Source organism: Ovis aries, chromosome 25, assembly GCF_016772045.2.
Source record: "Ovis aries strain OAR_USU_Benz2616 breed Rambouillet chromosome 25, ARS-UI_Ramb_v3.0, whole genome shotgun sequence".
Taxonomy (NCBI): Eukaryota; Metazoa; Chordata; class Mammalia; order Artiodactyla; family Bovidae; genus Ovis; species Ovis aries.
Genome location: NC_056078.1, coordinates 16,533,181 through 16,558,983, shown reverse-complemented (window position 1 = coordinate 16,558,983; position 25,803 = coordinate 16,533,181). Strand labels below are relative to the sequence as shown.

The 25,803-nt window shown below is 37.0% G+C and overlaps 1 protein-coding gene across 1 annotated transcript in view; it reads left to right on the top strand.

Annotated features, from left to right (window-relative positions):
* The window catches only part of TMEM26 (transmembrane protein 26), a 65,905-nt gene extending 41,249 nt beyond the window's left edge, over nucleotides 1-24,656 (top strand). The window contains exons 5-6 of the mRNA XM_004021390.5: nucleotides 17,248-17,324; nucleotides 20,328-24,656. Coding sequence (XP_004021439.1) covers nucleotides 17,248-17,324; nucleotides 20,328-20,752 — 502 coding nt within the window. The 3' untranslated portion in view covers nucleotides 20,753-24,656. The remainder of the gene's footprint in view (nucleotides 1-17,247; nucleotides 17,325-20,327) is intronic.
* The last annotated feature ends 1,147 nt before the right edge of the window (nucleotides 24,657-25,803 follow it).

Below are 25,803 nucleotides of genomic sequence, written 5' to 3'. Positions count from 1 at the left end.
CTCCCCTAGCTGACTGAGGAATTTATATTCCCTGGTGTGAATGGAGAATGGCGCAGATTAGGTTTTATTTTCCTAAATTTTATTTTTAATCAGTTTTGTTCAAAGTGCCCAAAGGCTATCTGGTGTAGATGCCTATAAATTAAAACTTATTGAGTTGGTACTTTTATTTTTGCCACAAGCAAATAAACCCAGAATCCGTGATCACATCTGTTTATGGAACACTTTCTTACCTTTAGGGATTTAAGTCTCAGTGCCTGAATGTACTTTCAGCTCAGGTTGTTATGCACTATGCTATAAAAATAAATTGCAATGAGGCTGGCTTTTAATGCTACCGTTTTCTTTATGCTATGTTTCTCAAATAACGAAACATAAAGCTGAGCAAAATACACTAACCTACTGAGTGAACTTAATATCCCAATTATAGTACAAAGTGTATCATTATCAGAGGTTACCTTTATATGATCATTTCCTGTTCCATTTATACTGTTTTCTCATATCTTAAGTAGATATAGAATTTTAAAAAGAATCTAGTCTAAGTTGATCCATTGTCCTCAAAATGCCAATTTTATTTTTTAAAGAATATTTACTTAATTTGCTGTGCAGGGTGTTAGTTGCAGCATGCAAACTCCTAGTTGCAGCCTATGGGATCTAGTTCCCTGACTAGTGATTGAACCAGGCTCCTTGCATTGTGAGCAAGGCGTCATAGCCAATGGACCACCAAAGAAGTCCCGAAAATGTTGATTTTAGCTTTGTGGCTTTAATACCTTACATGTAGCCAGTGCTTTACATGGTGTAACATATTTTCAGACATATTAGAATATTTATAATACAGTGAGGTTACAAGAAAAACATTTAAAAATCATGACCAAACATATAAAAACAATAAATAACTATAGGCACCACACAACTGACTATACCTATGGGGCTTCCCAGGTGGCACAGTGCTAAAGAATCCACCTGCCAATGCAGGAGATGAAAGAGACACAGGTTCAGTCTCTGGGTTGGGAAAATTCCCTGCAGGAGGAAGGGGCAACCCACTCCAGTATTCCTGCCTGGAAAATCCCATGGACAGAGGAACCTGGCGGGCTACAGTCCATGAGGTCAGACATGACTGAGCGCATGCACACGCACACACACACACACACACACAGAGCTATACCTACATAGAAATAAACACATAAATGCCAAGTATCTAGTGAGATCCAAGGGATATGAGGTAGAAGAGGGGGGAGTTCAGGGAGGAATACGTTTTGAGGGACTCGTCTGATCTTTCTCACATCTAAAGATGGTTTTATGGCTATCTTAATGCTCAATGTTTTAGACCCATCCACAAGTGACAGCAAGAGGCATTTTATAGACCAGTTTGCCAATAGATGTTGAATATTAAATATATTAATGACTAAAATGTCAATCGTCCAAGGCAATTAAAAAAACACTCTGAAAGTCATGGCAGATCATTCATTCACCAACTCTTGACTGATTATGTAGTGTGGGCCAGAAGTGTGCTACTGGAGATTGGGGAGCTAATAGGGAGCAAGTGATGAACCAAAGGATACACAATCCTGTCCTCACCCAGGTAATTTCAATTCAGCATTTTCTTCCCCCACATGCACATTCATCTGAGTGTTTTATAAATCATTTTATTCATTCTAAACTTACACCAGTCCTGAGAATAGAACGGAATCAACACTGCTCAGGTTATTGTTTTTCAGTTTCTTTTTGGGGTTCATGATCTCAAATGAAATCATTTTATTTGTAATTGCATTGTGTCAGAGACCGTCTGTGGTTTCCACTGCACTCCTGCATATCTCCATCACAACCCAAAGCCTCCAAAATCAAGGCCCAGAAAGAACTGAGAGTTTTTATTCCCACCTAAGGCCCACCTCCCAAGTTTGACTTCATCTCAGGTTCCATACTGTAAGAATAAACACTGAAGATTGCCATGTTTTCAAAGGAAAGACTTAAACTCTCTCACTGCAGCATAGCTTTCCCTTTTGGCCTCAAAAAGACAATCATAAAGCATAAATTTAATGTACATGTAAAGGATGTTTCCATGTAATATAGAAAAGAGGGTTACTTCATTATAACCTACTTAGCATCACTTATTATTACAACATTTTCTTTTCTTTTTTATTCTGTAATTTGAGCTGACAGGTTTAGGAGAAAACCTGCAATAATGTCTGTATCACAGTGATGTCTGCCTCTCTTTCCTTCATCCTGGGTAATACCTCAAACCCAGTTTTGTTTTTTTTTTAACCTAAATCAGTTTCCTTCCATATACCTACACAAAGTTCATCTTTCTGATTCTTATGAATTTGCATGGACTCATAAGATATTGCAAGTTTTTGGTAACAACTTCATTTATACAACACAAATGCATCTATTGTAATTCTATGGTTCAGTGATATTTTGAAATTTATAGATTTGTGTAACTGTCACCAGAATCCATATTCCTTGTGTCTGTTTGTGGTCAATTCTCCCTCCCACTGTCAGCTCTAGGCAAACACTGATATGCTTTATATCGCTTCAGAAATTCCTTTTCTAGAAATTTTATGTAAATGGGATCATAAAGTATATGGTCTTTGTGTCTGGCTCTTTCACATAGCATAATATTTCAGTGATTCATTCCCATTGTTCATTGTATGGGTTGTCAAGCTCTGTTTTAATAGCTGACTAGTATCCTATGCATATACCACGTTTTATTTATCCATTCTGTAGTCAGTTTTCTTGCTATTGAAAATGATATTGCTAGGAACATTCAGTTACAAGCCTTTGTATGCATCTGTTTTCATTTCTCTTGTATAGATACGTAGGAGTAGAATGACTCAATTTTATGTTAAGTACATGTTTAACTTTTTAAGAAACTGCCCAACTGTTTTGCAAAATGGCTATTTGTTATTGCTGTTGTTGTTTAGTTGCTAAGTCGTGTCCAACTCTTTGCGATCTCCTGGAACTAGCCTACCAGGCTCCTCTGTCCATGGGATTTCCCAGGCAAGAAAACTGGAATGGGTTGCCATTTCCTTCTCCAGGGGATCTTCCCAATCCCAGGGATTGGACTCACATCTCCTGCATTGGCAGATGGATTCTTTTCCACTGAGCCACCAGGGATGCCCCCCAAAGTGGCTATACCTATGTAAAAACACCCCCACCAGCAAGGTGTGAGAGTTCCATTTTCTCAACATCGTCACCAACACATTTTTTTCAGTGTTTATGATTATAACCGCTCTAGTGGGCTCATAGTATTACTGGATTGTGTTTTTAATTTGCATTTTCTTAATGATTAATGAAGTGGAGTATCTTTCATGTGCTGACTAGCTTTTTATATATCTTCCTTGGTGAAGTATCTGTTCAAATTTTTGCCCATGTTTCACTGGATTAAATTTTTATTGAGTTGTCTATATATTCTGGTTACAAGTCTGTTATTAGATACATAAATGTAAATATTTTTCCCAGTATATAACTTTTTATTTTTTAATGCTGTCATTTGAAGAACAGGTTTTTTTTAAAATTTTGATAAAATCCTATTTATCATTTTTTTCTCCTATGTAGGGCTTTGGGAATCATAGATTCTAAGAAATATTTTCCTCACCAAAAATTAGAACTATTTTTCTCTAATATTTTGACTTAATTTTTGTGTATCTTGAGGTAAGAGTCTAAGTTCATATTTTGTGTTATTTCATTTTGTGTTTTGGCATTGTTCCAGCTCTAATTTTTGTCCCAGCTGGGGCCAACTGTCTCAGCACCATTTGTTGAAAACATTATCCCTTCCCTATTAAAATGACTTGGCACTCCTTGTCAAAAATCAAGTGACCACATATGTAAGGAGTTTTCCAGAACTTTCTATGGTGTGTCTGTCTGCTCTGTGTGTCTGTCCTTATGCCAGTACCACATTAGTGTGATTACTGACATTTTATGATCAGTTTTGAAACTAATATTCTTCAGTTCCCTAGCATTATTCTTTCAAAAAAATTGTTCTGATTTTTCTAGATGCTTTGCAATTTCATATAAGTTTTATTATTAGCTTGTCAAATTCTAAAAAAAAAAAAAATACTGCTGGAGTTTTAATAAGGATTGTATTAAATCTAAACCTCTGGCTTCCCTGGTAGCTCCAACAGTAAAGAATCTGCCTGCAATACAAGAGACCCAAGGTTCAATCCCTGGATTGGAAAGATCCCCTGGAGAACAGAATGGCTACCTACTCCAGTATTCTTGCCTGGAGAATTCCATGAAGAGAGGAGACTGATAAGCTACAGTCTAAGGTGTCACAGATTTGGACGTGACAGAGCAGCTAACACCGTGATTTCTATCAGTTTATGAAGAAGAGGCATCTTTACAATATTGTCTTCCACCCCATGAATCCTAACTATGTCATCACTTATTCAGATTTTCCTTGATTTCTCTTAGCAATGTTTCATAATTTTCAACATATAGGTCTTACACCACTTCCTAAATTTATTCCTAAGTATTTTTTTGATAGAAATATTTTCTTAATTTCTTAATATCATTTTCATGTTTTTATTACCACTACATAGAAATACAGTTGACTTCTGTGTAGTAATCTTGTACCCATTGATCATGCTTAGTAGACTTGTAGACTCCTTAGGGCTTTTTACATATAGGAGAATATCACTTGAAAGCAAAGATAGTTTTGATTCTTGCTAATCTATATGCCTTTTATTTCTTTTTCTTGCCTTATTGCTCCAGCTAAAATTTCTCATGCAGTGTTGAACACAAGTATGAGTGGGGACTTCCCTGGTGGTCCAGTTCTTAAGACTCCATGCTTCCACTGCAGGGGGTGCAGGTTTGATCCCTGGTTGGGGAACTAAGATTCCACATGCCATGAGGCATGGTCAAAATAAATAAATAAATGAATAAATATGAGTGAACTTTTAAATCTCAAAGGATAAGCATTCTGTCTTTCACTTAAGGATGTTGCTAGCTGTAGGTTTTGCACAGATATTTTTATTAGATGCCCTTGATCAGTTAGAGGAAATCCCTATCTAGGTTAGAGAGTTCTTTATTTCTTCTGTTCTCTCTCTTTCTTTCTCTCTCCTTTCTTTCTATGGACATTTAATTTTGTCAAATATGTTCCTGTTTTTCTTATGATCGTTATGTGGTGGCTGTTCTTTATTCTATTAATATAGTGTATTGCATTAACTAATTTTCAGACGGTAAATCAACCTTAGCTTCCTAGGATAAATATCGCTTGGTTATGGTGTATAATCTATTCTGTATGCTGTTGAATTGGTTTGCTAACACTTTGTTAATCATTTTACATCTATATTCGTAAAACACACTGTCTTTTAGTAATATTTTCAAATGGCACTTTTCCTGGCTTTGCTATCAGGGTAATACTCCCTCAATGAATATCTCAAGAATCGCTCCTTCTTTATTTTCTGAAAGGCTCTGTACAAGACTGGTGTTATTTCCTCTTTAAATATTTTATAGAATTCACTTAAGCTGTCTAAGCCTATGTTTTTCTTTGTGGGAAGATATTTATTACCAATTCAATATCATTATTTCTAATAAGGCTACTCTGTTATTCTGTTTCCTCTTGGGTCAAGTTTTATTATATTTTACATTTTAGGATTTCTTCCATTTTATCTAAGTTTATTTTTCGTATGAAGCTGAACATTCTGTTATTCCTTTATACTTGTGTCAATTCCTGTAGAGTCACTTATTATGGTCCTGCCCTTTTCATTCTGAGTTGGTCACTTGCGTCTTCTCTATTTTTCCTTAGACTTCTCAGTTTCCTCAGTCTTTTAAAATAACTAATTTTTGGCTTCACTGACTTTTTTATATTGTTATTCTGCTTTCTATTTAATTGGTTTGTGTTCTGATATTTAATTTTTTCTTCCTTCTGTTTGCTTTGGATTTAATTTGCAGTTCTGTTTTCTAGTTTCTTAATATAGAAGTTTATTGATTTGAACTCTTTCCCCTTTTCTAGTATGGTATTCAAAGTTATAAATTTCCCTCTAAGCACTGGTTTATCTGCATCTCATAAGCTTTGATATGTTATCTTTTTTTGTTTAATGCAATTCAAATTATTTTCCAGTTTCTCCTGTGAGTTCTTCTTTGACCTCTGAATTGTTTAGAAGCAAAGCTATTTGATTTCTATATGGGGATTGCCTGAATTTCTTCCTGCATTTTTTTTATCTTAATTCTGCTGTAGTCTGAGAATATACAAAATTAACTCTTTTAAGATATTGTGACTTATCTTGTTGCCTAACATACAGCCTATACTGGAGAATATTCCATATGTGCTTGAAAAGAACATGTTGCTTGATTGAGTGTTTTATAAATTTAAAGAATGTCAAATTGGCTGATACATTTCTTCAGGTCTTCTATATCCTTACTGATTTTCTGCCTAGTTGTTCTATGAATTATTGAGTGGGGCACTGAAATCTTCAACTCTAATTGTTGAATTGTCTGTTTCTTTTTCAGTATTGTCAATTTTGCTTCATGTATTTTGAGGTCCTGTTTTAAGATGTGCAATTTTTAAAAGTTCTTCCTGATGTAGTAATTGTTTTTCATAATGACATGTCACTCTTTTTCTCTAGTAATATTTCTTGTCTAAAAGTCTATTTTGCCTCTCATGAATCTAGGCACTCTATTTTATGACTATTGACATGGACTTTTTTTTTTCAAACTCTTTATATACCACATATACTCAGAGAAGGCAATGGCACCCCACTCCAGTACTCTTGCCTGGTAAATCCCATGGACGGAGGAGCCTGGTAGACTGCAGTCCATGGGGTTGCTAAGAGTCAGACACGACTGAGCGACTTCACTTTCACTTTTCACTTTCATGTACTGGAGAAGGAAATGGCAACCCACTCCAGTATTCTTGCCTGGAGAATCCCAGGGACGGGGGAGCCTGGTGGGCTGCCGTCTGTGGGGTTGCAGAGAGTTGGACACGACTAAAGCGACTTAGCAGCAGCATCAGCATACTTAAATCTTGTATTTTCCTCTCAGTTAGACAATCTTTGTCCTTTAATTGGAGTGTATATTAATTTCCCAGAGCTGCCATAACAAAATACCACAAACTCAGTGGCTTAATCTAACAGAAACTTGTCTTCTAGCCTCTGTCTTCACATGGCATTCTTTCCAGTGTGTCTGTGTCTCCAATTTTCCCTCTTTTTTCTGGGGAAACCAGTCATTGGATTAGGACCCATGCTAATCTAGTATGACCTCATATTATTTTCATTACATCTGCAAAATCCCTACCTCCAAGTAAGATCACATTCTGAAGTCTAGGAACACACGAATTTGGGTGGACATTTTCTAAGTTTTTAAAAGGTGTTCAATCCATTAATATTTAATGTAATTACTGATGTGGTTGAATTTACATCTGCCATTTTGCATTCACTTTTCTCTACGTCTCATTTCCTTTTTGTTCTTATGTTATTTACTGCTTTAAAAATATATTTAGTGAACAATTTTAGTTCCTCTATTGATTTTTCTATTGATGTAAGTAGGGAAGACAATATATATATTTAAATCTTCACATTCTAATAGTTCCATTTCCTCCCCTTCTTTTTTACTATTATTGTTATATATGAGTCACATCTTTATATGTTATAAACCAAACAGTACAGTTTTTATCATTACTATTATATAGATTAATTTTTAAGAAATTAAGATATGATTATATATTTATATGCTCACTTATATTTACCCACATATTTGAAGATGTTCTTGTGGAGTTGAGTTACTTTCAGTGTCATTTTTCTTTCAACCTGAAAGACTTCCTTTATTGTCTCATCTAAGGCAAATCTGTTAGCAACAAATTCTTCTCATCTTTGGCAGAAATGTATGTATTTTTTCTTCATGTTTGACAAATAGTTTCATTGTATACAGACTTCTTGGTCAATAGTTTTTACTTTAGCATTTTATATGTATCATTCCACTTTCTGCTGACCTTCATTATTTGTATTTTCTAATGAGATGTTAGCCATTGTTTTGTTGTTACCCAGCACAAATGATCTTTTATTTATTTAATTATTTTGCTGTTTTCAAGAGTTACTTTTTCTCTTTGACTTTTGAAAGTTTCACTGAGATGTGTCTAGGTTTGGATATCTTTGTCTTTATTCTTACCATGACTCTGTTGATCTCAGTTCAGTTCAGTTCAGTTCAGTCGCTCAGTTGTGTCTATCTCTTTGCAACCCCATGAACTGCAGCACGCCAGGCCTCCCTGTCCATCACCAACTCCCAGAGTTTACCCAAACTCAAGTCCATTGATTCAGTGATGCCATCCAACCATCTCATCCTCTATCGTCCCCTCCTCCTCCTGCCCTCAATCTTTTCCAGCATCAGGGTCTTTTGAAATGAATCCGCTGTTCGCAACAAGTGGCCAAAGTATTGGAGTTTCAGCTTCAACATCAGTCCTTCCAGTGAACACCCAGGTCTGATCTCCTTTAGGATAGACTGGTTGGATCTCCTTGCTGTCCAAGGGACTGTCAAGAGTCTTCTCCAACACTACAGTTCAAAAGCGTCAATTCTTCTGTGCTCAACTTTCTTTATAGTTCAACTCTCACATCCATACATGATTACTGGAAAAACCATAGCCTTGACAAGACAGACCTTAGTAATGTCTCTGCTTTTGAATATGCTGTCTAGGTTGGTCATAACTTTCCTTCCAAGGAGTAAGCGTCTTTTAATTTCATGGCTGAAGTCACCATCTGCAGTAATTTTGGAGCCCCCCAAAAATAAAGTCAGCCACTGTTTCCACTGTTTCCCATCTATTTCCCATGAAGTGATGGGACCAGATGCCATGATCTTCGTTTTCTGAATGTTGAGCTTCAAGCCAACTTTTCGCTCTCCTCTTTCACTTTCATCAAGAGGCTCTTTAGTGCCTCTTCACTTTCTGTCATAAGGGTGGTATCACCTGCATATCTGCGGTTATTGATATTTCTCCCAGCAATCTTGATTCCAGCTTGTGTTTCTTCCAGTCCAGCGTTTCTCCTGATGTACTCTGCATAGAAGTTAAATAAGCAGGGTGACAATATACAGCCTTGAGGCACTCCTTTTCCTATTTGGAACCAGTCTGTTGTTCCATGTCCAGTTCTAACTGTTGCTTCCTGAGCTGCATACAGGTTTCTCAAGAATCAGGTCAGGTGGTCTGGTATTCCCATCTGTTTCAGAATTTTCCAGTTTATTCTGATCTGTTGATCTAGGATATGTAAATTAATATTTTTCCTCATACAGAGGACTTTTCAGCTCTAATTTCTTCACGTTTTCTCCTCCATTGTCTCTTCTTTCTGAGACTTCTTTTTTTGACTTTCTTTTTATTTATTTATTATTATTTTTACTTTACAATATTGTATTGGTTTTGCCACACATTAACATGAATCCGAACTTCTATCACAAATAGATATGCTTAATTGCATTCTGTAGGTCTCTCAGACTCTTCTTTTTCTCCTGCTTTACTATCTAGTCTTTAGACTGGTTAGTTTTCACTGATTTATCTTTCAGGTCACTGATTTGTCTACCATCTCCAATATATATGTAGAGTCAAATTGCAGAATTCATCTAGTGAAATTTTCATTTCAGTTCCCATATCTTCAACTCCAGAATTTCTATTTAAGTCTCTTTTTAGTTTATATTTCATAGTTCAATTATTTAGTTGTTGAATCATTGTCATCATACTTTTCTTTGGTTTATGGAAGAGTTTTCTTTCATTGTTTGAGGATATGTGTTATAGTTGCTCTGATATCTTTATCTGCTAAACCCAACAATTGGACCCCATTAGAGTTAGTTTCTAGTGATTGATTGATTGATTGATTGTTGTTGTTGTTTTTTCCTGAGCTGAATCACACATTCCTGTTTCTTTGTATGTCTCATACTCTTTTGGCTAAAAACTAGACATTTTATATTGTGTTGCAATATATTATCCTCAGGCTTCCCCATATGCCTCAGGCATCTTCTTGTTTTTGTTGTCTCAATAAACTGCCTGAATTTATTCTGAGGATTCTATCTTCCCTTGGATTCCATTCACTGATGTCTCTGCTTGATCTTGTTGTTTCTTTTTATTCCTTATTTTTGTCTTTAGTGTGGCTATTAGAGTCACACCTATAACTGCACAGCTTATGATCAGTCAAATGATTTGAGCAGCAATTATGATCAAATGCCTTGAGCCTATTTGATTTCCACCTTTCATGAACAAATGGATCTTTTTATACACTGGAAGCACATCAAAGTTTTCATATTTATCCAGTTTCAAATCTTTACTGACCCTTCTTGGATCATCTCTGCATATGTCTGGCATACATGGAGATGTTACCTAGCCTTTCTCTGGCTCTTTTGTTTTCGGAGTTTCTCCATTAAATTTCAAATTAGTCAACCACTCACCCCGACTGGGATTGCAACCTCAAAGTAGCAAAGTTTTTGACTTCTCCATTCATTTCCAACCAAATTTGTTACCTTCACTGACCACACCTTTAACCATGGGATTTCACACTCTACTCCACATCAAGTCAGTATACTCTGATTACAAGGAGCTTCTGGTTTTCATTGTCAAGCTCTCCCTGTTGTAAAAACCACTACTCCGATTGACCAAGACAATTTTAACATTTCCCTCATGTTGACTAAACTTTAAAAAGGTTTATTCCTGCATATAGGCCTCTGATTTTCCTTTCCTTAAAGCATTTATTAAAAAAAAAACACTTGGGGTTGTAAATTCTTCCTCCGTCCCTTTGAGATGCAAGTCTTTTCTCACCCTCTTTCCAGTTTTATAATATGACCCAGGAATATCTTTCTTAAGGATGTAAGAGCTATCCCTTTGAAATTTGATCATCAAGAAAGATAGCACTTCTGTCTCCTAGACTCTTTGGGATGATAGGAACATAACTTAGATCAGTGCCAATAAGCAAATACAGATGGCCTAATCACATTGACCAACTTCCACTTTAATGTCCTCTAGTACTTTTCCACTGGTTTACCCCCCTGTTTAAAAACTCTTCTGCCTTTTGTTTCAATGGGGGTGAATTCAGTCTCTCTCCCTTACTGCAATGACCTTCAATGAAGTCTTCATTTATTTAATTGTCTGATGCAATTTTTCCTTTACATACAAAGCTGGAGGGATAAAGGAATATCCCATGGGCAAGAATGTCTTAGATACTCACTCTTCTTAACTAAAGTTCTACCAGGTTTTCATGAATAAATTACTCAATGTATTATTTGCCTTTGGTTTATTTCCAGAGATATGAAGTGGTTGTTTTCGATATTTTTTCCATTGTTATGTATGTTTGCTGCGGATAGGGTTTGCGGACCATTTCATTCTGCTAAAGCCACCCTCCAGCATTTTAACAAGTCTAAATTTCCATATAGTTGCCAGCAACAGTTAAGTGGTTCTTTACACCTTTGGAGATCACTCTGTGCAGTCTTTTTTTGAACATAGATCATCTGTTGAAAAGAAAAAACACATTTGGTAAAATGTTCCTGTAGCCTTATTGCAACTTCACTGTAAATATTTGACCAAACAAGGGAGAGTTTTTCTATGTTCACACTGTGTGTTCTTTTAATTTAGCTCTCTTTGCTTGGTGAAACATTTCTTCCAGGTTAGATTAATACTTCATTTCCTTTCGTTCCTTCTCTCTCTCTCCCCTTAATTTTTCCCCTCCTCTGAAGAGCTTGTCAGATGCTTTTTAGAAAGCTAGAGCAAGTCTATCCACTGATTATCTGTTATTTATGGACGAATTTACACTTCCAAAAGGACAGAGTTAAGCAAATCAGCAATGCATGAAAACACACCCTTACACATGCATAAAAAATGAACTCAGAATGCCATAAACACACAATTAGACAAGACACAATAAAACTAGAAGAGAACATAGGCAAAATGCTCTGCAACATAAATCATACCAATGTTTTCTTAGGTGAATCTCCCAAGGCAATAGAAATAAAGACAAAGATAAACAAATGGGAGCTAATCAAGGGTACAAGCTTTTTTATAGCAAAGGAAGCCATAAACAAAATGAAATAACCTATGGAATGGGAGAAAATATCTGCAAACAATGTGACCCATCAGGTTTAATTTCCAAAGTATACAAACGGTTCACACAACTCAACAACACAACATAAATAAATAAATAAATGAGCAGAAGAACCTAAACAAACATTTCTCCAAAGAAGACATACAGCCGGCCAATAGGTGCATGGAAAAATGCTCAGCATCACCAATTATTGGAGAATGCAAATCAAAACTACAATGAAGTATCATCTCTCAGTGGTCAGAATAGCCATCATTACAAAGTCTAAAATAACAAATGCTGGAGAGGACATGGAGAAAAGGGAACCTTCCTACACTGTGCTGGGAATGTAAATTGGTGCAGCCACTCTGGAAAACAGTATGGAGGAGCCTCAGAAAATTAAAAATAGGCTTGCCCTATGACCCAGCAACCTGGAGGAAGGCATGGCAACCCATCCCAGTATTCCTGCCTGGACAATCTCCATGGACAGAGGAGCCTTGTGGGCTACAGTCCATGGGATCACAAAGAATCAGACATGACCGAGTGACTAAGCACAGCACAGCACAGAATGATCCAGCAATCTCACTCCTGGGCATATATCCAGACAAAATTATAATTCAAAAAGATACAATGCACTCCTACGTTCACAGCAGCATTATTTACAATAGCCAAGACAGGCAAATGATCTAAATATCTATTGACATAAATATCTATTGTATACAATGGATATTACTCAGTCATTAAAGATGAATGAAATAATGCCATTTTCAGCAACATGGATGCAACTAGAGATTATCATACTAAATGAAGTAAGTCAGAAAAAGACGTATCATATGACACCACTTACATGTGGAATCTAAAGTATGACACAGATGAACCTACCTACAAAGCAGAAACAGACTGACGAACATAGAGAACAAACATCGTTGCCAAGAAGTGGGGTGGAGAAGTGATGGAAGTTGGAGTTGGGGTCAGTAGATGCAAACTCTTACATATAGAATGGAGAGACAATTGATCCTGTGGTATAGCATGGGGAACTATATTCAATGTCCTGGGATAAACCATATGGAAAGGAATAAAAAAAAGAACATATATATATATATATATATATATATGTATAACTGAGTCATTTTGCTGTCCAGCAGAAATTAACACAATATTATAAATCAATAAACTTAAAAATTAAAAACAACTAGCAGTGCATGACTTTATCTTTAGTTTTTCACTCAATAGTTTTGGTGTACTGATCTACCAAATGCCAGTCTTTTATCCTCCTAAGTTTTCCAAGTAGAGAAGTGATACTCACATCCATAATTATACTTCAAAAGATCTTTTGTCTCTCTATGAATAGAGTCCATTGTCTGCTTACATGCTTGTCAGCTGACATTTATGAAGATAGATTACACATGAGAAAATGGGGCAAGACAAGTGGGGGAGACAATTACACAATAGAGACAATGTTGGATAAATTCATTCCAAAACTCCTTCATAAGTTTGGAGTGTTTGCCATTTAAGCTTAGTGATTTAATTATATTCCAGCATTTAACCTTCCTGAGTAAATTTTACTGCCTGAATTCATAATGCAAATTTGTTCCAAAGATTTTCTGATCATCCTTTCAAAATTTATGTTTGATAACTTTACTAATACATTTGTCAATACCCACATTCTCCCATACTGCATGTGCTCAGAGAACACTTGCAAAAAATATATATTCAGTATCATAGAGTTAGAATCTTATTTAGGGTCAAGGTCAGTTTATCATTTATCCCTATTTTGTATAATAATGAAGTTAAAGCACAAAGTGTTTAAGAAGAATGTTCCCATAATAAAAATACTATTACTACTACTAATAGTAGTGGTTGGTAATATTTATCTCTTGCTGTGTTCCAAGCACTGCTTTAAGGGTTTTAGTTGTGATAAGTTATTTAGTCCTTACAATAACACCATTAAGTAGAGACCATCAGTATCAGGATTTTATAAGTTTAACAGTGGCAGTCAAGAGAAGCTGTGACAGTCTCAAGATTACCTAGTAATATATATACATATAGCTTGTAGCACTCAACTACGCTTAGCCTGTATCATGTGCTGTTCTGAGAGCTGATTTTATATGTTTAACATATTTAAACAACATGTAATACAACTATCAAATAAAATCCAGTAGCCATTATTACTGTCATTGAAAGTGCATGAACTAAAGCAGGAGAAGATCCCTTGGAGAAGAAAATGGCAACCTACTCCAGTATTCTGGCCTGGAGAATCCCAAGGACAGAGGACCCTGGCAGGTTACAGTCCATGGGGTCATAAATAGTCAGACATGACTTGACTTAGCAACTAACCCACCAAACTAAAGCACATAGGTATTATATTATTTGTTCATATTCATGTAGCTGGTAAATGATTAGTCTGGAATTGGAGGCCCATGCCCTGTTTTTCTGGTGAGGGTTAGAGCTGATGTTTGAATTCTGGCAACCCAGCACCAGAGTTCATGCCTTACCATTTCTCTCTGCTGCCTTGCAGACAAAATTGCACCTGAGGTTTTTGGTAGAATTATTGAAGTCTGAGATGAGAAGAAACTTCAAAAGTGACCATCTATGGAGAAATCTATTTTACATCTCTTGCAAAATCCTCTCCAAAATGTTCTCAATAAGTTTTTGTCCAGACTTTCTTTGAACATTTTCACTAATAGAGAATATACTAACCCCAGGGGCAACTCATTCTATTTTGAGTTAATATTATAAGAAAGTACTTTCCTCTATTGTGATGAAATTTGGATTCTTATAGGTGCAGCTAAAATCCTTTGAACCTGAATTGGTTCTCTGAAGTCACAAGATATAAGTTTAATTCATTTTCAGATGATAACACTTTCAGTTTTTAAGGAATTGTCTGGTTTTTAGTTTCATGAACTCTGCCACGTCTAACATAGCTCTGAGGTCTCTCACCATCCAAGACTCTCTCTTTTGGACCAAAGACGTTTTAAACGTTCCTCCTAAAACATGAAGGCAGCACATAATATTTCAGATATACTCTGAACACTGTAGAACAGAGCAGGGCTAAAACTTTCCATTTTCTTCATGGAAATACTATCACGTAAAGGTTAAAAGGGTGGATGCTAAAATCACTGGCCAAATAGGGATCATAAGTGTACCCATTTGTTGAGCCGGTATGAGGATTAAGTGTGACTGCAGAGCTAAATACTTAGAAAACTCCCTGGCACATAGTATGAGCTCAGAAACTGCAGGTAAGATTATTTAAAAATCCAGGCACTTATTGAAGGTCTGCTAAATGTAGACATTGAAACTGCAAAGGGAAAATTATAGATCACATTCCCCAGGCATTTGGATTTAAAATTCTTGACTATTACTTCTTGGGAAGTGATCTATGATTGCATTTGATTTTGGAAAATCAAAAATTATGTCACACTGTGGACTCATAATTAAATAATAGGACGGGAAAATCCTTGAGCCTTTTGAATGGCTGCTATGAAGTGCCACCTCTTCTATCCTATTAAAGGTCATTCAGTTACACCCTGTCAAGATCTCTGGGGATCCTGGTTGTGTCTTCTGGGGTATTGGTTTCCGATCCAACCTCCAGTGTCATATGTGCATAGGAGAAGCCTTCCATCAGCATCAGCAACCAACTCAGGGATGAAATGTGAAGTGCAACAGAATCAAAAGCAGGGCTTGCAGCCACCCGGTAGAGAGCTTCCTTTGGGGAGTCATTTACGCAGTTAGGAATCCACCTAACTGTACTCACACCCAGAACATTTCTTCATCTTGCTAATAAGAACACCACGGGAGGCTTTTTCATGAGCCTTGTTTAAATCCAAATGTCTATTATTAATTTATATATCATTACCTGCTTAGTAATCCTAACTATTTTTAAAGAAAAGGAAAGAGAGAGAGAGAAGATCTTAGATGAGTGCTTTTGTTCTCAGGAAACCTATGATGATTCCTAGTAATTACTGTTCTCTTCAATACAGGCTCTCAGAAATCTTTCAAATAACCAGTTTTATAATCTAACTGGGGATTAATAGTAAATGCACTTTTATAGTTCAAGATATACTTTTGCTTCATTTTGAAAGTTAAGACCTCATTTTTTGTCAACCTTGTCTGCACCATCAACTGCCAGGACAGATAATGATGGCTTAGAAATCTCATTTACAAATTCTCTCAGAGTTTTGAGATCTAATTTTTCAGGACTTCAATACTTGGAACATTTAAAAACATCCCTTACAATCACCTCATTGAATTTGGTTTCAATTACTCTTCCCTGATGTTTTTCTATCCCTCTCCATTCTGGAAATCCCTCTTGACAGAGAAGTTGGCAACAAAATCTGTTATTACACCACTAACCTCAAATTGATAACTTCCTTTGGGTTTTTGCTGTAAAAGAGTGACTTTGATTCTTCTTTCATATCCTTTATATTTTTGTAACCTCTATTCTTTCTGACTTTAGTCTTTGAGACCATTCTCCTCGGTCTATGACATCTGTACATTTTCCAGGTAGGGATCCTTTTGTGCATGCAACAATTCCTTCCATAAATATTTGCTAAGTGACTGTTATTTCCCAGGCACTCTTTTAGGCACTGGGAATCCAGCGGTGAATGAAACAATCATATTCCTTGATTCACAACTGAAACACATTCAATTGTGAATGAAATAATTTACCTCCTAGTGTCCACTGTAAATCTTTGATTATTGGATTTATCTTCCCACTTTTTTCTCCAGCTGAGGATGGAGTTTCTTTTACAGGCTAAGCTCTTAATTGTTGAGCTTTATCCAACCCTTTGGAGAGGGATTTTTAAGTCAGAGTCTTGGGAACCTGGGACAATTTTCACTTTCTGTCCTTGAAATTTCTTGAAATAACCCCTCTGAATTTTCAGGTTAATATCTTAACTTTTGTCCTATAATGCATCTGTGATTCTGTAAAACGAAATTCAGCAATACAGGACCGAGAGGTTTTGCCATGATTCACATAGATGTTGCCACATGTGGAAGTTGGGTTTGAAGTTTCATATTTTTAAAAACTTCTTTTTCATTATTTCATTTTAATCATGCATGGATTTTTCACAAATATCTTGGTGATCACCAAGATAATATCTTATAATATTAGATATTATACCCTAATAAATGAGAGCTGTCAAAATATCTTGGTGCCAAGATATTTTGACAACTCTCATTTATTAGAGTATAGTCAAAAAGGAGAGAAAAGAGGAAATATTTTTCTGCATGTGATCATGTTTTTCATCGCTAATTTAAAATATTGTCTACATTCCAGGAATAGCCCTGCCTTGGTTTATTCCATCCTTGTTATATGGACCTGGAGCATGCTACAGTTTCCACTTGACCTGGCAGGTAAGTATCTGATGTTTGTTCAGAGAAACCGAAAATAACAGCTCTTGATTATGAAACTGTAATGAAGCTAAGGACTCATTTGAGAGGACTATCATTTTTTTATCACTTTGATATCTCAGTGTTAGTTCCAGCTCAGTTTAGAAGAAAAGCGGGTTGAAGCTGGGGAGAGCCACAAGAAGGTTCCCTTCAGGTACCTGGTGAACCTGAGGTAGTTGAGAGGATTAGAGCACAGCCTTATGTCCATTTCATACAGTGGTTCCATCACTTCTGAAAATTAGTTAGGAGCCTCAGTTTTTCATCCATGAAATAAGGTTGATAATTGTTGTAGTGAGGGTTGAGTGTTCTTTTGGTGACAAAAATAAGATGTAGTTTGCAACAGTTGTGCTTATTAGCATAGTTACTGGCATATAAATGCTGTCTCTTGATATTTTTAAGGGGTCATTTTCATTCTTTTGTCAGACCTTTGTATTAGAATGTCGAAAGGAATAAGAGCAGTTTCAGGGCCACATGGAAAACTAGATTTTTTCCCTCAGTAGTGGGTCTTATATTCCCCTGGGCTTATTTTAATAAAGACATAAACCCCCTAAGCCTTTGCCAGAAGTGAACTGTTCCTCAGGCATTTCATACTGATGATCCAGTGCTACGTTATCCAGTACAGTACCCACTAGCCACATGTGGCAATTTAAAGTTACTAAAATTAAATCAAATTAAAAGTTCAGTTCCTCAGTCACACTAGCCTGCTCAGTGGTCATACATGGCTGTGTTGTTAACACAGATATAGAATGTATTTTTTTTATTAATACCGATGGTTTTATTGTACTGCATTGACCTGGAGTGAGCCTATAAATTGTAGGAGCCCTAGAATTTTGATGTGGCAATTCTCCTGGATGCCATTTCACTCTGAATAAGTTCTTGGATTGAATAGTTATATTTTCCTTAAGTCTGATTCCTCTCTTATGGAACCCTACCTGATGACCTCAGGGGTAGAATGAATTTTTGTACTAAGATATTTAATTTTTCTGCATCCTTTTCGGCCCACTTTGATAAGCACAGAGGTTTCAGAGGCCATTTTAGACCTTATCATCCACTTTTGCAAAACAAAACTGTCAATAGAATAGATGGAAAGCATGGCTGTGGCTTTTTGGAAATGCTCAGAACCTAATTACGAGTTAATAATTGCAAACAAACGTATACAAATAAGTACACACACACACACACACACACACACACGTGCTCTATACCCATTGATCAGCTGGTGTCCTCTGCCAGCATATTAGGCACCATCAGTTTAGATGTTGAATGATACCCTCAGGAAATCCTCTGGGAGACATTTCCTGACCCCAACATCTTAGGAAAGACTATTATTGATCTTATCTTGGTTTTTCTTTTGTCATTCCCGCTGCTCGTCCTCCCCCTCCCATATCTTGTGGTTTATAGCCTCACTTAGAAAATTTTTATATAAGAAAGAAATTTTGTAAACTTTCATGGGCGATAATGTTATGCAGCTGTTTGAAAAACAAAGACCAAATGTTACTTCTGACTAAATCACTATTGTATTTTCCAACAAACAGTACATTATGTGCACCCATATCAAAGCGGCTTCATAGTATTTGCAGGCTCCAACAGACGAAGGCATTCTTTGTTTGAAAACTCCACGTGGAAGGCTGTGTTATTATAAAAGGATTATTTTCTGCCCTTGACCCTGAATTAAATTTACATTTTAAAAATTAAAACAAATAAGGTTCCATTGTTGATTGGACCTCCTTTTGTTCAACTGGAAAATCAGTAATTATATCCAGTCTTTCTTGTAAACTGTGAAACAAAACCGTAAGGAATTAGACAAAATACAGTAACAACGGCAGTTATTTGGGCTTTTTTCCCACTACCATTAGAGAAATATGTTTAACATGACTTAAGTTTGAATTTGAAGAAGCACTTGAATTTTCACAACACAGTTTACAGAGAGGCCTGAGTGAGTCAGCCTATACAGTAAATAGGTAGGTACCAAAGAAAGGATGCAGAAGGATCTTGGCCATGTATACTCCGGTTCATCTTCCAAATTTAGCAGCCAGGTAAGTCATACGTTATCTTAAGGGAAAGATGGACAGGGAGAAAGGAGAGTTGCCAGGGTGTTGCTGCTGCTGCTGCTAAGTTGCTTCAGTTGTGTCCAGCTCTGTGCAACCCCATAGATGGCAGCCCGCCAGGCTCCCCCGTCCCTGGGATTCTCCAGGCAAGAACACTGGAGTGGGTTGCCATTTCCTTCTCCAGTGCATGAAAGTGAAAACTGAAAGTGAAGTCTCTCAGTCGAGTCTGACTCCTAGCGACCCCATGGACTGCAGCCCACCAGGCTCCTCCCATCCATGGGATTTTCCAGGCAAGAGTACTGGAGCAGGTTGCCATTGCCTTCTCCACAGGGTGTTAGTCTAATGGAAACAAAAAGAATCAGGGAAGAGGGGGCCCTCTCCTCAAAGGTATCATTGTTCTGCAGTTTTCAAAGGAGGAAACTGCAGGCCCAGGCAGCCTAAGTAACGTGGCCAGCATCTTGCTGTTAGAAAGTAAGGAAGCCAGGAGCAGCAGCCAGACTCCCTGACTTGAGGCCCAGAGTACCCTGCCGCCCTGATGCCTCCCTATGCTGCAGACTTCAAAGACAGACAGGGCGGTTTCTTCTGTTCTTTATCTAGCTAGTTAATGGTGCTTTCCCCAGTGTGAGGACTTGAAGGTGAGCTGGATTTTTTTTTTACATGGATAGAAAGTAGAGGCTGGTTTTCTTTCATGTGTTTGATTGGACTGAAAACAGATGATGCATTTTGAATATAAAATGATGAAGGCTGTCCAACGGCAGGGTGGTTTCAGCTGTTTCTATGCCCCTGCCCCGCGGAATGAAATTACAGGCTCACTCCCAATCGTGAACTAGCCTCGCCCCAATGTTTGATGGCTTTTACCCACTCCATTCTTTTATGCATTTCAGAGACCCGCGTTAATTGGCCTGTCTTGTGTTTTCAGTACAGAATGTCGTGTGCCCTGTGTCCATGACAACGAGGGGGTTCTCCAGCCGGTTCTTCTGCCAATACAGTGCCGACCTATGGAACATTGGAATCAGTATCTTCATACAAGATGGTCCCTTCCTTGTTGTGCGGCTCATACTCATGACCTATTTCGAAGTGATCAACCAGATGCTAGTGTTCTTTGCTGCCAAGAATTTCCTGGTGGTTGTGTTACAGTTCTACCGCCTGGTGGTGTTGGCCTTGGATGTACGCGCTTCCTTGCGAAGTCAGCCGGAACGCCTGAAAGGAGAGCACAGATGCCCGGATGCACCTGCTGAGCGTGGGGTCTCACCTGAGGCCTGGCCAGGCAGTTCCATGGAGGCCTTGGCTATTCCTTTACAGGCCTCGCCAGTCACCTCCGACGACTCCCACCCCACACCATAGTTAGTCTCTGACAGCAGCGTGCAGCTAGACAGCTTGACTTTTCTGGTTCGTCTTTCAGACAGAATCTTCTCTCTCTTTTTTAGCTTTGGCATATAATAATTTTCAAAAGAACAACATAAAAAGTGATCTTAAACCAAAGCTGAGGAATTTTCTCTTTTGAACGGAATGAAAAGAACTTTGATTAGTGGCTATCGCTACAACTTCTGTGTGATGGTATCAGATGTTAGAGTTGTTCAACGACTAAGTGATTTGTTTGTTTTGAACTGTTTGAAAAGCTGTGGACCGGGTGAGAGTGACATGCCCTCAAGAGATTTAATGCAGACAAACTGTCGCGGCTGTTACCTGAAAATGGAGCATCTTTGAACTTTGGCTCTATTGTCAGACTATCTCATCTGATCTTTTCTGCAGTGTCCCTCTGACATCAAAAAATGTACATTCAGTGAATGTAGAACAAATGGAGGGAAAAGTGCCTTTAAAATTACCTCACTGTGGGCTGGAAACAGTGAAAATCTCTGCCCAGCTGCCATAGCATCAAGAGCCCTATTCATCACTGCATGGACCTTCCCAGGAAAATCATTTTTCTGGGCTGCTGTGGTCTTCTGTCATGGTGCATATGCTTTTCTGGAAATGTTATTGCTTTGGCTTGGGTGCTGCAAAATTCACAGCAAGCCATTTTGGTTACAGATCTACTGGTTGTTGGGCAGGAAACACTGGTAATGCTGACAGAGTCACAATTTCCACTCTGAACATGATTTGCAGTCTTCGTCAGGATTTCCCTTAACTCCACTTTACCATTTTCTATATTGCCAAGTCGAATTATGTGGGTTGATGCAAGAAAGCACTGAAGCAGTGAATAAAGGTATTTCAGGCCCTTTAAGTGGTACCACAATCGCTGGTGTCCGCCTGCAATCCTGGGAGCGCCTCTGAACTGCCACTGCTGGAGCCGGCCTTTGGTCTCGGGAAGATGGTGGTGATGGAGGCTTGCATTAGCCCTCCTCACCACCGACAGCCCTTGATGAGTGACGGGGGTCAGAAAATGCCACAGCATTGTAGAAATCAGGAAATTCGCTTTTCTTCCCTGCATTATGACTGCATTTCCCCAGTACTGAAATAGCTGTATTTTCTTTTCATATGCCTCTGTATGTTCCCGTTGGAGGTGATTCAGAACCTTTTAAAATGATTTTTGCTTTTAAAGATACAGTGTGAAAACTTACCTGGCTTTATAGCAGTAATTATATAAGGCAAACAACTCCAAAACTGTTCCTTTATGGTTCAAAGCATAATTCCACCCTGTTATTATGCTCAGGAATTGAAAGGGACATTAAAGATAAGGCAGGGTGTGAACTTAAATTGGATATGACCTAGGGACACCCAGTTGGGACAAATTTTATCTATAAATCTGTGTGACATGATATCTGTTCAAATTATTTAATACTTGCATAGACAAACTTTTTATACAGAAAAATTAATATTTTTCAGTTAATAGTTTCTTTGGTGCTTGATAATGTTTCTGTTTCTTTTCTTCCTCATGTTTCTAATTTTAACAATATGATGATTGCAAAATTACACATGAAAATAATAAGAGTACATTTAGAATTTTCCATAATAATTTTATGAAAAGTTAACATCAGGAAATTGTATTTATATAAAGAACTTGATAACTTTTAAGGGCATGTTATTTAAAATGTTTAGCAATTAAACACAAAATAATAACTTCTATTTATAAAGATACTCAGCTGAATCTGTTTTTATGTTGACTGTCTTATGTTGAATGTTTTCCTCTACAACATGTATGTGCTGCTTATTATTGCAGATTTGCTCATGGGCATGCTTTTTATGTTTTAATTTTTCTTTTCCCCAAAACAAATATTGGGCCTCTAAAAATAGATAAAGTATGAAGAAGTATGGCTGTTGTGCAGATATTTTAAAAATGCTTTTGACTGTGAGACTTGGCTTGGCTCAGTGAATGAGTTTCTAGTATTTAAGTATTTTGTAATTAGCAGTCCTCCAAAGGCCTGGGAAAAAGAAAGTCCAGAGTCTAGATTTACCCCACTGCCAGGAAGGCAGAGGAAGGCAGAGAGCACCCAAGACAATCTTAGCAAGTTCGTGCATGCTAAGTCACTTCAGTCACATCCGACTCTGTGAGACCCTACAGACTGGAGCCCGTCAGGCTCCTCTGTCCGTGGGATTCTCCAGGCAAGGAAACTGGAGTGGGTTGCCACTTCCTTCTCCAGGGGATCTTCCTGACCCAGAGATTGAATCCATATCTCCCGTCTCCTGCATTGGCAGGCAGGTTCTTACCACTAGCGCCACCTGGCAAGCTGTCTCAACAAGTAGTGGAGGCAAAAGAGACACATGTTCTGCAAGATTTTCCAGGAAAGACTATTAAGGGAAACATCTGCTAACCTGACTGCCAGAACAGCCACTCTCTTGGACCTTTTTTCATAGTCAAGAAAATCTATATTCATTTAGTTTATTGAAAAATAAAACCTAAGTTCAGGTTGTATGCCTAGGACCCTTGCTGAAAACTTAAAACTTGACTTAGTTAATTGCATGTTTTTATTGTAGTTTGCTAAATATTGTAATGTTTGAAAACATCCATTTATAGTATTATGGATATTTTTTGAACTATTAAAACATTTATAGTATTTGCTGTAAAGTGCCCTGGACAGCAGTTACTTCCCAGAGGCTGACATTCTGGGACTGGCTTCTGCTTTATCTGCACAACATAACTGACTTATATCATTCATATAATGCAATACAGGCCATACCTCTCTACCAACCCCTCACAGACACAGAACATCCATATCCTCACCAGTGAACAAAGTGGTTTATTTGTGGTGGTTGGTGCTGTTGTTGTTATTACTGTTGTTGCTATTTAATTGCTGGATGAACTCCGTTGAATGTCCTTCCTAAAATCCTGCCATTCCATTTGTGAGACGACAGAGTGGCACTGTGTAGAAACATGCCTCACAATCATCTTCTGGACTTTGTCTACTTCCTAGAGGACATGGCTTGCCACTGCAAGATTAGTGAACTGTCTTTCTCTTTTGACTACTCTGTTAATTTTTATTTAAGCTGGAACAGATAACATGAGGAAATGGAAATTTTTGTTGGCCAATAATATTCTTTCTAATCTTCCAAAGTGCAGATTGTTACACAAATGCATCAGTTACCTCCGTTGTAGCTCCACTAACAAAGTGAAGGGTAGGAGCACTTCAGGTTTTTGAAGATGAAAAGGATGTGGCCAAGAACTGTAGGGTTCAGTATCATAATAGTAATTGTTAACTTGTTATTTCACAGATCTTTCAAAGCCTTGGGAAGGCGTGCATTTTAGTGCACATACTTGGGGATTTCCACCAAGGTTTCAGAGTTCACACTGACTCTTGTTATCTTCGGCAGTTGATCTCAATGACTGTTAACTAACTCTTCTGTTAAAAGAGAAAAAGGATTGCACAGAACCACTGTTCCCCCTTCACTCTACATATATGTATGACATACACGCTGACATACATCTAGAGCCTTGGATATGTCAATGAAAAGCCAAATCATCTAGAAATCTAAAAACAGAAGAGAGCATTACTTTTTTTCCTCTAATTTTAGGCTTTGTTTTTTTACTTAATGTACATTCTGATCCTCTCGCAGTAACATCTGATTTGGAGTTAAACTAGGCAGCTTGAGGAGGTTTATAGTTTTGAGGCTTTAAATAACAATCCACATGATGGGAGTAACTGTAAGCAATGTTTAAATAACTCTTGCGCACTTATATTTCATGGGTGTCCATCCTCTAAATCTTTCTTACTAGAATATTTTATAAGAATATTTGCTCTGAATGTTTATAGTATTTGCTATGAATGACATTTGTATTGTATTATATACATTAAATAGTTTGTGTAGAACTCTATCAATGTTTGTTTTTATGCCTCCATTTCCTATCTTTGTTCTCTACTGTAATTCATTTCATTTAGTTTTTAAGCTCTGGCTTAAAAAGAAAACTGACTTATTTAGAATGTGATGAAAGTGGCATTTCAAACTAGTGAGGAAAGATTGACCAATTTTATAAATGATGTTGGGAAATTCTGCAAACCATCTGGAAAAAATAAAGTTAATTTTTTATCTCATGCAATATATAGAAATGAATTCCAGATGGACTGAAGATCTCAGTGTAAAAGTAAAAACTCTAAAATATTAGAAGAAAATATGGAATGTATCTTTAGCATTTGGGGAGTGGGAAATACCTTCCAAGGCAAGTTAGAAACCCCTGAAGCTATGAAAGAAAAGAATGACAGATTGTAAAGATTTAAAACTTCTAAATGGCAATAGGTATCACCAATACATCACTAATACCTTCCTTTATGGAGAAGGGTATCAGTGCACTCAGAGAAGAGAAAGGACAGGTAGAGAAATCAGAATGGAAGAGCCAAATTGATCATGTACTTATAGATGATTGTGTCCTGAATAGCCAGGAAAAGCACAAAAAAACCTAAGAAACTATTATAAATAATCTGAAGTTATACAATAATCAATAGCTTTTTTGTATACAAACGTCACATAGAATATAAATTTGAAGAGATTTCCATTGTAATATGAACTAGAACCATGAACTACATGGGAATAAACTGAATAGGAAATGTACCAGATTCATGTGAAGAAAATTTTGAAATGACTTTGAGGACCTTCAACAAATAATTTAACAAATAGAAAGATATATTCTATTGGGGAATGGTAAGAAGTTTTGATATTTTAGAAAGTGTCAATTTCTCCTAAATTGATCTGTAAATTTTAATATAATCTCTGGAATAAACCAAGATTTTAATTCTAATGACTACACAAATTGATTCTAAAATATGATGATTAAATAAGCATGAGATAGTAGCTGGAAAATACTAAAAGGGAGAAAAAAATTAGTGTGCTTTCATTAGACTTACTAAAGAGCTACCATAAGCAAGATAATCGGATTCTGTCAAGAAAAATGAAACAGAACAAGTTCAAGAAATAAACTGAAATACACAAGGACTTTGATAAAAGATAAATAGTGATAGACTATTACA